The 13,415-nt window shown below is 38.2% G+C and overlaps 1 protein-coding gene across 1 annotated transcript in view; it reads left to right on the forward strand.

Moving 5' to 3' along the window:
• DIAPH2 (diaphanous related formin 2) overlaps nucleotides 1-12,632 on the forward strand; it is a 968,119-nt gene extending 955,487 nt beyond the window's left edge. The window contains exon 28 of the mRNA XM_040266684.1: nucleotides 7,018-12,632. Coding sequence (XP_040122618.1) covers nucleotides 7,018-7,082 — 65 coding nt within the window. The 3' untranslated portion in view covers nucleotides 7,083-12,632. The remainder of the gene's footprint in view (nucleotides 1-7,017) is intronic.
• Nucleotides 12,633-13,415: the final 783 nt, after the last annotated feature.

Consider the following 13,415-nt stretch of genomic DNA (forward strand, 5'->3'; position numbering starts at 1 on the left):
ATTGAGTAAGGGATATGATCAGCATTTAAAGGAAGAAATATAAATGGATAATAGTATTTGAAAATTTCTACTTTGCTAGAATTTGAAGAAGGGCAAAAAGAACCAATCATATGCTAGTTGTCACTTTTCACATTAGCACATTGTCAAGAGATTAATACCTAACAATGAGATAAGACAAATTAATTTACTTATTGCCAATTGTATTTAAATGAATACAACTATTCTGGGATACAATTTGGACTTAATTTTGCATACTTAACAATGCCTCTTCTACACATGATGTGTATAAAATAAAATATAAACTATAAGGATGTTCATTGCAAGGCTTTTTATAATAGAAAAAAAAATGGAAGCAACCTAAATGTCCAACAGTAGAGAAATGGTTAACCAAATTGTGGCATATTTATACAAAAGGAAGAGTATGTAGCCATTAAAAATTTATTTTCAGTATCATATTTCAGAAGTTTAATGACATATAAAATTTCTATTATACAATAAAATGTTAAATGAAAAAAGTAGAACACCAAATTGCATATATAGTTTAAGCTGAACATTTTTTTTAAAGACACTATTCTGATAAGTGAAGAGAACGAATCTGGTCAATGAATGGAGAAACTGGCTGTCCACCAGGAGATTAGGCCCAAACCTAATTCAGGTGCCACCTTCCTTCCAGGTGTTTGTAGTGAGTGAGAAACTGTATCAAGTCAGGATCCTCAAAAACAGGGGGAGAAAAAAGCAACAGTTTTGGAATCATGGTACTGAGGGGGAAAAAAAGATGTAAGTTCGTATGAGATGATTTCAGTATAACAGTCTAAAATAATCTTTCATCAGTATTTGGCATGTGAATAGCTACTTCAATAGACATCTCCTAAGGTGACCTAACCCTGGAGAAGGGAGTGCAACCCACTCCAGTATTCTTGCCTGGAGAATTCCATGCATAGAGAAGCCTGGTGGGGCTACAGTCCATGGGGTCATAAAGAGTCAGACACAACTGAGAGAATAACACATATACAAGGCAACCTAAAGTTTTCTTGGTTTTCTTAGCCTGAGCTGCATAAAACCCATCCTCTGTTTGCTTTTTTTTTTTTTTTTTTTTTTTTGCTGGAAACAATGCCTATCCATTGATGATAAATCTGCCACACCATCATTTTTGAAGAGTTTTGAAGAAAAGAAAGCTCAGAATAAATTGCAGAGGCCTTCTTTTACTTTGTTTTCTAGGCAGCTAATTAGCATTAAAATGGGATGTTTCCCCACACAATGTGACAATGTGCAGTGTATGCCAGGCACACTTATTTTATGTTACCCTGTTGGGAGGGTATAGTTGCACTGTGTTTGAGTAAGTCACGTCAATACATCTAACATGTCTATGAAGCGCCAGTTCTTCCATAGACAACAGGTGGATACCTAACCTGGGGGGGAATGAATAATGGACAAGTCTTTTTATCACAGGTTTTCAATCTCAAGTTCACCTGCTCATGCAATATACAACACACAGCCCTCTGCCTTTGGCATACACTCACTTTGGTAGAGGAGTGATTAAACGTTTCTCGGTTGCGTACTACAAGCTTGAGTCCTTTGGTCTGCCTCACACCACATTTTTTTTTAAGATTTATGATAAGGTTATTCCTCAGTTATTTCACCTGACCAAGTTTTCAGTAGGAAGGAAATTAAGAGTGTAGATGTAGATATGGATCTGAAATTTTGTGACATTCAGGTATCTCATGAATGATGTGCTTTGCACATAGTGGTTGAATAAATGATTGCATGAATGAATTTTAGAGCAATACAATAACAGCTTTAATCTATTCACTCAGGACTCCATTAGGAAGGTTTTGAGATGAATGCCAAATCAATTTGTGCTTAGAAAAAGCATAAAGCTGCTTACTCTTATGACAGTGGGGAAAGCCTTGACAGTGGTTTGAGCTGGCTAACCTGATATTCACAGTGTACAGAAGCATGCTTTAGCTGGGCCATGTATTTACATTTTCTCTTCTGTGACAGATTGGCTTATTGTTTTGGATTTGGTCACCTCTCCTCCATGGACTGCACATTTTCATATAACTATGTCCTTCTGCTCAGTTTCACACTATGACTATGTTACTTTTTGTAGAAATAGAATCTTTTCACTTTCACATGGGGCATCAGGCCTTTGGTGACCAAAAAGAATCTGATAGGGTATGCATGCCCAAGTCTGCTGGATTTAGAGGGTACATCTTGAGACTGACATCTCAGGTTCTCTATAGCATTAATCCTTGTGTTTACAAACAATAGAATCCCTTAATAAATTCTTAGACCATGAGGATACATTAGATTCTCTGCTGCTGCTGCTAAGTCGCTTCAGTCATGTCTGACTCTGTGCGACCCCATAGATGGCAGCCCACCAGGCTCCGCCGTCCCTGGGATTCTCCAGGCAAGAACACTGGAGTGGCTGCCATTTCCTTCTCCAGTGCATGAAAGTGAAAAGTGAAAGTGAAGTCGCTCAGTCGTGTCCGACTCTTAGCGACCCCATGGACTGCGGCCCACCAGGCTCCTCCATCCATGGGATTTTCCAGGCAAGAGTACTGGAGTGGGGTGCCATTGCCTTCTCCGATTAGATTCTCTAGGCTTGCTTATTCATTATGTTGCCTCGTACATTCAGAAAATGGAAACAGAAGAAGATTATCACAAATCATGTTCCCTCAGCCTCTGATATGTTTTCCTGTATCTCATTGCACAATATCCCCCACAATTAAACACACATAGATTGATGCTTCCCCCCATCTTCCTTTCTTTGATTTCCAAAAATACAACAAGGCAAATTGGAAAGGGAAGCCACTACTGATTAACAAAGCCCTCCCCATCACCTCAGGCAAATACATATTTTCTAAACTATTGACTGTTTGGAGGAGAGACTCCTATTTTTTTTCCCCCCATCTAAACAGTTCTAGCATTAGTAGTGTTGGGAGAATAAGATTGGGTAGAAAAGTGAATCTGGTTCAGTCTGGGTCTCCTGGAGTTCTCAAATCATATCACACGGGCACCTGCCTCCTTCACCTGTGTTTCTAAATAGGCGATTCAGTCACTATCACAATCACCCAAAGAACTCCATCACCTCTGACAGCAATAATAACTAGCATTTGCTCTTTTCTCATAAATTTGATGCCAAGTATGTGTCCTGAGCTCATAAGGATCAGAACACTGACTATTACCCATTAGTATTTAGTTGTATTTTTAAAAATTCAATGATTCTTGGAACTTCCTTGGTGGTCCAGTGGCCAAGAGTCCGTGCTCCCAACGCAGGAGACCCAGGTTCAATCCCTCGTCAGGGAAATAGATCTCTGAAGATCCCATGCAGCCAAATACATAAATAATTTTTTAAATAAATAAAAATTTGAGGATTCTCAATCTTTGCCTCAAGGAAAACATGAATCTAGGTATGAAAATTTGCTATCATTAGATTGTAAGCTATTAGAATGTGAAAAGAGATGAATATTTATATTGATATATATTCATATTATATATACATATAACATTATCCTCTAAATTGCACTTCTGCACTGATCCATACAAGTCTAGAGCATAAACATATATTTTGTACCTAAAATAGTTTTAACATAAACACAGAGAATTGAAAATAAATCACAGAAACCCAGATCAGTCATTGCTGCCATTATTTCTAGAGTCATTTTTTCATAAACAATATTGGAAGTTGACATTTCGAAAATACAAGTAATGACCTTTACAGAATTGCTCTACTTATAATTATCTCATAAACATAGGGACCAATTAAGTACCAAAAATATTTAAAGAGAGACAGAGACAGAGAAGGAAGGGAGAGAGGGAGATAAAGAGAAAGGAAGGGAAGAACTGTAGAATAATTCTCTTGTGTGTATGCCAAGAGCTGGATTTGGGCTGTGAACCAGTGTTTATCCTGCCTTCCAAAAGCTTTAATGTCCTTTTCTCAGTTCATTTTGACTTGAAAGTTTATTTTCTCACATCAGATGCTACCAATAAAGCTGCAGTTTGACGTGACTCCTGACATCATTTACTTCTGCAAGGCTAGGTTTTTGTATGTGATGCTTTTCTTTAATCCAGTGGGCAGTGAACAGTGGTATGGGGTACCAATAGCATTCCTGGAGTGAACATGGATGCCAGTTGACCTTCATGTGTGGGATTACCAAGGCACAAGCCTTTTTTCCGGCTGGGACAGTCCTCTGTGAATGCCACCATCATTCTCATATCTGATAGCTTTAACACTGAGCACTTAAATGCTAGCAATGCAATGGTAACCATCATATTACAATCTCATTTGTAAATGTCTTCTAAAAAGTCCCAAACCAACCTGTATGTGAATCAGTGACATCTGAGTAATAAGCCCTTTATTTCAGAATGTTATCTTTATAATTTTAGTGGATTGTAATTGGTATCACATATTAAATAATGGAATTTTTAATAGTATCTTTAAAAGGATACCCAAATAATCCATCACTCAGATATATCTCTGAATAGAAAAAAAATATCTCTTTCTTTCTCACCTCTCAGTGATAATAATGCATTATAAGGCACTTTAAGCGTATGGCTGTTTGGCTCAGTACACTCATACCATGGTATTAATGAGGCCGAGGTCATGGAGGCCAGTAAGCTTTGCTCTGTGTACTGACCACACACTACCTGGAATCACTCAAGAAACACAGATGAGAAAAGTTCCATGGCAAGACCTCAGCATTTCTCACAGTCCATCCTCCCCATAGGAGAGGCAGGATATATTCCAGGGTGTCATCATCTTCTCTCTCAAATTGCCAACATCAGTTGGATCATCAAAAAAACAGCAGAGTTCCAGAAAAACATCTACTTCTGCTTTATTGACTATGCCAAAGCCTTTGACTGTGTGGATCACAACAAACTGTGGAAAATTCTTCAAGAGATGGGAATACCAGACCACCTGACCTGCCTCTTGAGAAACCTGTTTGCAGGTCAGGAAACAACAGTTAGAACTGGACATGGAACAACAGACTGGTTCCAAATAGGAAAAGGAGTACGTCAAGGCTGTATATTGTCACCCTGCTTATTTAACTTATATGCAGAGTACATCATGAGAAATGCCAGGATGGATGAAGCACAAGCTGGAATCAAGATTGCCGGGAGAAATATCAATAACCTCAGATACACAGATAACATCACCCTTACGGCAGAAAGCAAAGAACTAAAGAACCTCTTGATGAAAGTGAAAGAGGAGAGTGAAAAAGTTGGCTTAAAACTCAACATTCAGAAAACTAAGATCATGGCATCTGATTCCATCACTTCATCACAAATAGATGGGGAAACAGTAAGAGACTTTATTTTTTTGAGCTCCAAAATCACTGCAGATGGTGACTGCAGCCATGAAATTAAAAGACGTTTGCTCCCTAGAAGAGAAGCTATGGCCAACCTAGACAGCTTATTAAAAAGCAGAGACATTACTTTGCCAACAGAGGTCCATCTAGTCAAAGCTATGGTTTTTCCAGTAGTCATGTATGGATGTGAGAGTTGGACTATAAAGAAAGCTGAGCGCCAAAGAATTGATGCTTTTGAACTGTGGTGTTGGAGAAGACTCTTGAGAGTCCCTTGGACTGCAAGGATATCCAACCATTCGATCCTAAAGGAAATCAGTCCTGAATATTCATTGGAAGGACTGATGCTGAAGCTGAAACTCCAATACTTTGGCCACCTAATGTGAAGAACTGACTCATTGGGAAATAGTCTGATGGTGGGAAAGATTGATGGCAGGAGGAGAAGGGTATGACAGAGGATAAGATGGTTGGATGGCATCATAGACTCAATGGACACAGTTTGAGTAAACTCCTGGAGTTAGGGTGATGGACAGGGAGGCCTGGTGTGCTGCAGTCCATGGGGTTGCAAACAGTCAGACACGACTGAACTGAACTGAGACTGAGATCTTCATGTTAGGGAGGAAATAAGTAGGAGCTTGGGAGGCCACAACATTTACCTCTGAATAAAGCAGCCTTGACATTTAGGCATTAACTTTGCATTATAATCCCCCATCATACCACTGATTTGCTGTGTAACCTTCATCACTAAAGCAGAGATAATAGGATAGAATGAAATGGGTTTACCTCCCGGGGATGTTGTGTGAATTAGCAAATGAACGAGTGTAAAGTGTTAGCATTTATGTAAGTGCTGGTGGTTGTGATTATTTCTAGGGACCTAGTCTCATTCTAAATAGAGAATCTAAGTATATTATGCTTCTGTCAGAAGGGGATTTTCACCCACATCAATTGCATTTAAGCTGAGCATAAAACAGAGGTGATAATAACATAGTAGTGATTACCACAATGCAGAGCTGTAAACCTTTTCCCTGTTAAAGCTAAAGCTATTTTCAGCAACTTCAATGCTTTTAAACTTTGCTTTCCAAGCTTTGTGCTAACAGTTCTCTCTACAGTGATTATTTTTCCTGTGACGGGTGAGGGGGATGGGACCTATTCATTATGCATTCCCATAATAACTAGATAATGTATTGAATTTGTTTACATCACACAATCAAGCAAAGACTTGGTAGCTGATTTGATTGCCACATATTGCAATCATTGTAAAAAATAAAAAAACGCTCTTTTTCAGCTCTGCCCACATTGGTGTCCTCTAGAGGTAGCCAACATACAGATTGAAAACTCATGGGGAATTGAAATGCTTCCCAACAAAAGGCACTGTACATAGATCCTTTCAATTTAACATCTTTACCAAGGAATTTTGTTGTCACCTGCTATTTCCAAAGGGCCTGTGCTTGAGAGAATTCTTCCATTTCTTTTATCACTCTGACTTCACTTGCCAAGAAAAGTCATTTAATGCTATTTCAGACTCTTGAACTCAGCCTGGGACCTGCAGCATGAACTCCTCAGACCTGGGCTTCATGTTACTTATTTACATATTCATTTGAATTAATTTTTCAGGACTGTTTGAAAACCTCTCTCAACCTGACATCATGCAATAGCTGGGATCTAAAGCTCACCATGTTTTTGGTTCTCTTTTCTCTTTGTCTTATAGATAACAGACGAGTACCTTTGGAAAGGTCACGGTCTCGCCACAATGGAGGTATCTCATCTAAGTGATTCCTGATGCCAAAGAATAAGGAAATATTTAAGTAAACACAGTCATACAGTTTGAGAAGAACAAAACCTACTCTCAAGGGATGGAGAGGAAATAAGTACATTTCTACAAAGATCAAGCTAAGCTGGATGAAATACTGTGCATATATAAAGCTATTGCAAGACTCCTCCCACAGTTATACTAACACAAATACAATTGCCAGGATTTTAAAACATGCTTTTCATTTTAGTGTGAAGATGTGTATTATTTGTTATTGTCTGTGACCTGACGGTGATGATGAAAAATGTAAGAAATTGAAGAGTTCTAAAGGCATTCAAAACCATTCAGTCTGTCAAAAATGTATAATGTTACTCAAATTTTGTCACATACCACCCACCCAGAAAAAAAGGAAGAAAAGAGAAAAGAAAGAATTCATCAATGTCTACTGATTGCTGTTAATTAGAAAAGTAAAAGACCAGTGAAAATGTGTGTGTTAATGGTTTGGAAAGGCACTGATATTGCACACTCTCTAAAAGAAGCCATCTTGGAAACTCAGAAAATGTACTACTTCATCCCCTTCAAGTTATCTAGAATCTAATCTCAAGTGAAAGTTGATGGATTCATCTGCTTTGGCTGAAATTAAACTTAACATTAATCTAGAGTTTCAGCATGATATTGCAGGCACTTATCATTGCTAAAAATAAACCAAAGTTTAACAGAAGCGGTTAGAGAAAGTAATTTAAACTTTATTTAAAGAGGTATTTTATAAGTATGCACATATATCTACTTTATACAAATACTTCGTATGGCTATTTTTGAGAAAAACCTCACATTTTAATGTTTATGCTAGAGTTGAACCTGCAAATTCTGTTACCTTTATTTAGATTTTTAAAGGTAAATATTGATCCCTGTTCTCCATGGTTTCTTTCTTCTCTCTGTTGCTTCTTATTCCCACGACCCCCTTGAAGGCAGGGAATAGAGTTCTAAGAGACCTGAGAGGAGAAAGATTTCTCTCTGCAGGAGGCAGCAGAAAACTCTCTGATAGGTCAATTGTCTTATCTGCCTCTTTCCTCCCCCTTCCCCATTCTGCCATGGTGATCTGAAGAAGAAAAATGATATACTTTATATATGTGTAGATATTTATATATCCTGCTACAATAATTCCACATCCCAGTGACTAACTGAACTTCTCGATCATCATCATACTTAACTTACCTTATTATATTAACAAATCATTTAAATGCTGCCAAAACAACTCTAGGAGGAAAAACCAGGCTCTACATTTTTCTTAAATAGATGAGAGAGGAAAAGTCATACTTAACTTGTCTATTACTTTTTAAAATGCATTGAAAGAATGTAGTATAACGTCTCTGGAGTGTAATTTTAAGACTAATCCATGCAGATGATTACGATTATTGTAAAAGTTTTCTTACAGGTATATTTCTTATATAGAAAATCCTATTTCTACTTCCTCTAAAGCACATTATAGATATTCAGAAAGAACAAATGACTGGCTTGGCAAATCACTACCTGAGATAATGAAAACGAGTGCCCAATAGCTCATAGTTTCTTTTCTACAGATGTAGAGTCGTTCAAACTGCTCCCTTTTCCTCTAGTTCATTCTTACTTAGGTCTTATCCTTTGCAAAGCTCTGAAGATGCTACAACAGAGAAATCAAAAGCAGTAACAGAATCTGAGATTTTACAATTTTATCCTGTCTTAAGACACACATATGCACACACACAAAGAAGTTTAAGGGATATATCAATTTCACATGCTATTTTTTAACAATAACAACAACAAACACTTAGGTTCTACTAATTTATGTAAATACGTAACATATTTTTAACTTCACAAAGTCTTTTCTGAAATCTTCATTGTATGGCTTCTTTGAGTCTTTTGATAGTTTTTCAGACTGTAGGAAAATGATATTTTGAAATATTCACCCTGACTAATATTTAGGGACATTTCCCATGCCATATTATCAAGCTAGTCAAGGTAGAAATACTGTTGCATATCACCTTTTTCAGATGTGAACTTGCCTTATTTTTTAGTTGTGGGGAAAAAAAAGTACACTTATTGATAAATTATATATTTGTATTTAGAGTAATGCTACACACTTTTCACAAACAATGAGACCTTTCAGGGTCTTTCATGAAGTTCTGATAAGTCAATTAAAGGGTTTGCTTCCCAGATTTATAATGATCCTGCTTTAGCCATTTGTAGTTTGTTTTGGGTTGAAAATTATCACCAGAAAAAAATACATAGTGACATTTTTAGTACAGAGTGTATAGAGACAAATTATACTAAATCTTTTATTGGGTTTATTACTGCCATAATTGAGAAGCGCCTTCCCTGGTGGCTAAGATGATAAAGAATCTGCCTGCAGTGCAAGAGACATGGGTTCCATCTCTGGGTCAGAAAGATCTGGAGAAGGGAATGGCTACCCACTCCAGTAATCTTGCCTGGAGAATTCCATGGACAGAGGAGTCTGGTGGGCTACAGTCCATGGGGGTCGCAAAGAGTCAGACATGACTGAGCGACTAAGCACATCCACACACAATTTCTGCAGATTTTCTTCAGTGGTTTTTAATAGTGCAAAACACTTCAAAATGTTTACTAGTTGTATTAGTTTCCTTTGGCTGCTGTAATAAATTACCACAAACTAGGTGACCTAACATATCAGAAATTTATTCTCTCATGGTTGTTGTGGCCCGATGTCCAAAATCAAGGGCCATGCTCCCTCCAGAGGCTCTAGAGGAAAATCTTCCCTTGTCTCTTGCAACTTGGGGTGGCTATTGGCATTCCCTGGGTTATGGCTACATCTCTCTGTCTTCTCTGTCTTCACATTACCTTCTGGTCTGTGTACTTAATCTCCCTATGCCTCTCTTATAAGGATACTTTTGGTATAATTTCAAGCCCACTGAGATAATCCAGGATAATTTCATATGAAGAGCCTAAATTTAATTCCAAATAAGGTGATCTTCAAAGGTTCTGGGGATTAAAATATGGACATATCTTTTTGGAGGTGACCTTTAGCCCACTACAGTCTGCCTTCTGGACCCCGAAATTTATGTCTGTCCCCTGTGCAAAATATATTCACCCTACCCTAATATTCCCCAAAGTCTCAAACCTAAAGTTTAAACTCTCATCCAAACATCATCATTTCAAAAGTCCCAAATCTCATCTAGATCATCTAAATCAGCAACAGGTCAAAACCCTAGGGCAAAATTCCTTTGCATCTGTGAATCATTGAAACATGACCTCAACAAGGCTCCTGCTTCCAAAATGCAGCAAAAGTATAGGCATAGGATAATAGTTATAGACATTCCTATTCCAGAAGGAAGAAAATGGAACAAACATAGAAAGGAGTTCCTTGTCCTGATGAGTTTCAGAATTTGGCAGAATCCCTTTCCCTGGTGGCTCAGATGGTAAATGCGGGACACCTGGGTTGGAAAGATTGGTCCCTGGTTGGGAAGATCTTCTGGAGGACGGCATGGCAAGCCACTCCAGTATTCTTGCCTGGAGAATCCCGTGGACAGAGGAGCCTGCAGGACTACAGTTCATGGGGTCGCCAAGAGTCCCATGTCTTGTGACCTCAGCCAAGTGCCTGAGCTTCAGTTCTGTTCTCAGAATCCCCTTAGGTTTCAAGGCTTGACAGTAATCCTCCTTGTCTCAGGGTTGCACCCTTTAAGTCTGCAGCTCTGCCCGAGGGTTGATCTTTTCTATCAAAGGGTAGTATCTGTTTACAGCTTAATCATCCTGTTTCTTGCCTGTAAAGTTTTGGTCGTCTGACAGCCTTCTCTCATTTTGTCCTGTCTCTGTCCCTTTCGGGCCAAGATGAAACTGTTTCTGCTGGTGTAACTTTTTAAAAAAACTTTGTGGGCTCCTCATGAATATCATATTGATTTAATAGAGGGGCAAGAGAGTCCTCACAGATCTTTGCCAGATAATGCCGTCTCTATTCCTGGCTTTTATCCAGATGAATGCCTAATCTCTACAGCACTAGCCAAAGGTTGCCTAGTCTGGGCTTTATCTCCAGAGCCCACTATCCTAACAGTGAATCTCTTCATTTTAGCATCTTTTGCAATCTGAATAGGTACAGAATTTCCTGAATTATCAAGTGCTGGTTCCTTTCTGCTTACCAGTTCTTTCTTCAATTTACCCCTTTCTCTTATATTTTACTATAAGCTCAAGAAAAATCTAGACCATACCTCCCATGCTTGCCTCTCACGTTTCCTCAGCTGAATACCCAAATTCGTCACTTACAGATCTACTTTCCACAAGATGGTTGGAGACAATCTGGATAAGCTTTTATGCCAGTATATAATAAAGATCACCTTTCCTTTAGTTTTCAATAAAATGTTCTTTGGTTCCTTCTGAGCCCTCATGAGAAGCACCTTTAACATTCATATTCTTCCCAACAGTCTGTTTAAAGCAACCTATGCTTTTTCTGTCATATACATCAATATTCTTCCCGCCTCTACACATGATGTAATTCCAAAGCTACTTGTACATTTTTAAGTATTTGTTATAGCAGCCCCTGACTTCCTGGTACCCAAATCTGTATTTTGTTGCTGTGGTTGCTGTAACAGAGTATTCCAAATGTGATCACTTCAAACAACAGGCATTTATTCTCTTACTGTTTGGGAGGCCAGAAGTCCTAAACTGAGGTCTTGGCAGGGCTGTACTCCCTCTGGAGCATCTAGGAGAAACCTTCCTTGCTTCTCCCAGTTTGTGATTGTCATCATTGCTTGACTTGTGACCAAGCCTCTCTCTTCTCTATCTTCATATCACCTTTCCCTCTGTATATCTAATCTACCTCTACCACTTTCTTATAAAGATACTTGTGAAGGCATTTAAGGCCCATCAGCTTATAATCTCCTCATCTCAAGATCCTTCACTGAATCACATCTGTGAAGACCCTTTTCCCAAATAAGTTAACATCAAAGGTTCTAAGAATTGGGATGTGGACGTATCTTTGGGGAGTCACCATTCAGCTCACGACACTAGTTACTGCACATAAATGTACTTTTCAGTTTTTAAAATGCATCCTTGGTGCTCGAGTCAAATTCAGTGTTGTCTCTAAAAGCCATTGTATGCACAGGCTACTGCATGCTTTGATGTTAAATGGCTGAACAGTCTATTCTAAAATTCAGTTGATACTTTCCTTACTACAGCAAATTAGCTTGAAAAACTAATTAGTTCCAACTATGAGCTCTGGTGTATTTTTTCTGCCCCTTTTATGGAGTATTTGACCAAATATTTTCTATGATTAATAATGTAGGTATAAAGCTACCTCTGATACAGAAGTGTTCTTTATAAGTTTATTTTAGATATTGTGAATCCCTTAATTGAAAGGAGAGGTGACAGCAAATCCTATTTGAATGGATACTGAGGGAGGTTGTGCCCATACCAAGACACTCAGAAAAAGTATTTCAGTAGCAGAAATATGGATTCATGTTCTCGTTTTGCCTCACAATAAATGCCTGTCTCTTTGCAGGACCAAGAATGACTTGCAATCTATCTGTAATGCATACTTACTTATTCAATAAAGCTAAGATTACATTAAATGTTTTATTGCCTATGATAATTAATATCAAGGATGGGTGAAAAGGTACCAACTGAAGTAGAAAGGCAGGATGTAAGAAGAATATTCCAGAAGGAGAAGCTTCAACTTAACAAAAGTACCAAAGTATTTCTATAAGTACCTGGTCAGGTAGAAATCATGGGATATATTCAAAGACACACATACCTGTGGGGATCATAAGATTTTCTCTAAGTATTCTTGAGCACTTCTTACCAGAGTGGTGGAGAGATGTTTGCACACCTTAAAAGTGCAGAAAAGTCAGAAGGGTGATTTACATCCTCCAGAGAAACTGTTTCTACAGAGGAGGATTTTTAACCTTTATTATACAATGAAAGTAAATGGGCTTCAAATGCTCAGAGGGGTAAAAATCTGGATTTAGAAATAAAGGATTGTAGATAATTACTCTCTGGAGGGCTTTCAAAAGAATCTCTCATCATAGGTGGGCTGACTTGAAGATGAATGGTTGGACAAGGTAATAACCAGGTCTATAAATGATATGGTCCAAAGTACCTGGCAAGACCATTGTTTCCCTTGGAATGGTTTCCTCCAGGACTCAAATATATTAGTTTTTCTCTGCCGCATTGACCCAAGTAGGAAAACTCCTTTGTAGGGACTCTGAAAACCTGAGTATCCACAGCTAGGGGAATTTGAGCTCAAAGGAAAGTAGAAATCTGGAAATTGATATGCAATGCATGTAACATGGTATGTAATTTTGATTTATAGTAAAAAGAAAGCAATAGCCAAAGAGCCCATTTACAGACTGAAT

The sequence above is a fragment of the Oryx dammah genome, unplaced genomic scaffold, assembly GCF_014754425.2.
Source record: "Oryx dammah isolate SB20612 unplaced genomic scaffold, SCBI_Odam_1.1 HiC_scaffold_23, whole genome shotgun sequence".
NCBI lineage: Eukaryota > Metazoa > Chordata > Mammalia > Artiodactyla > Bovidae > Oryx > Oryx dammah.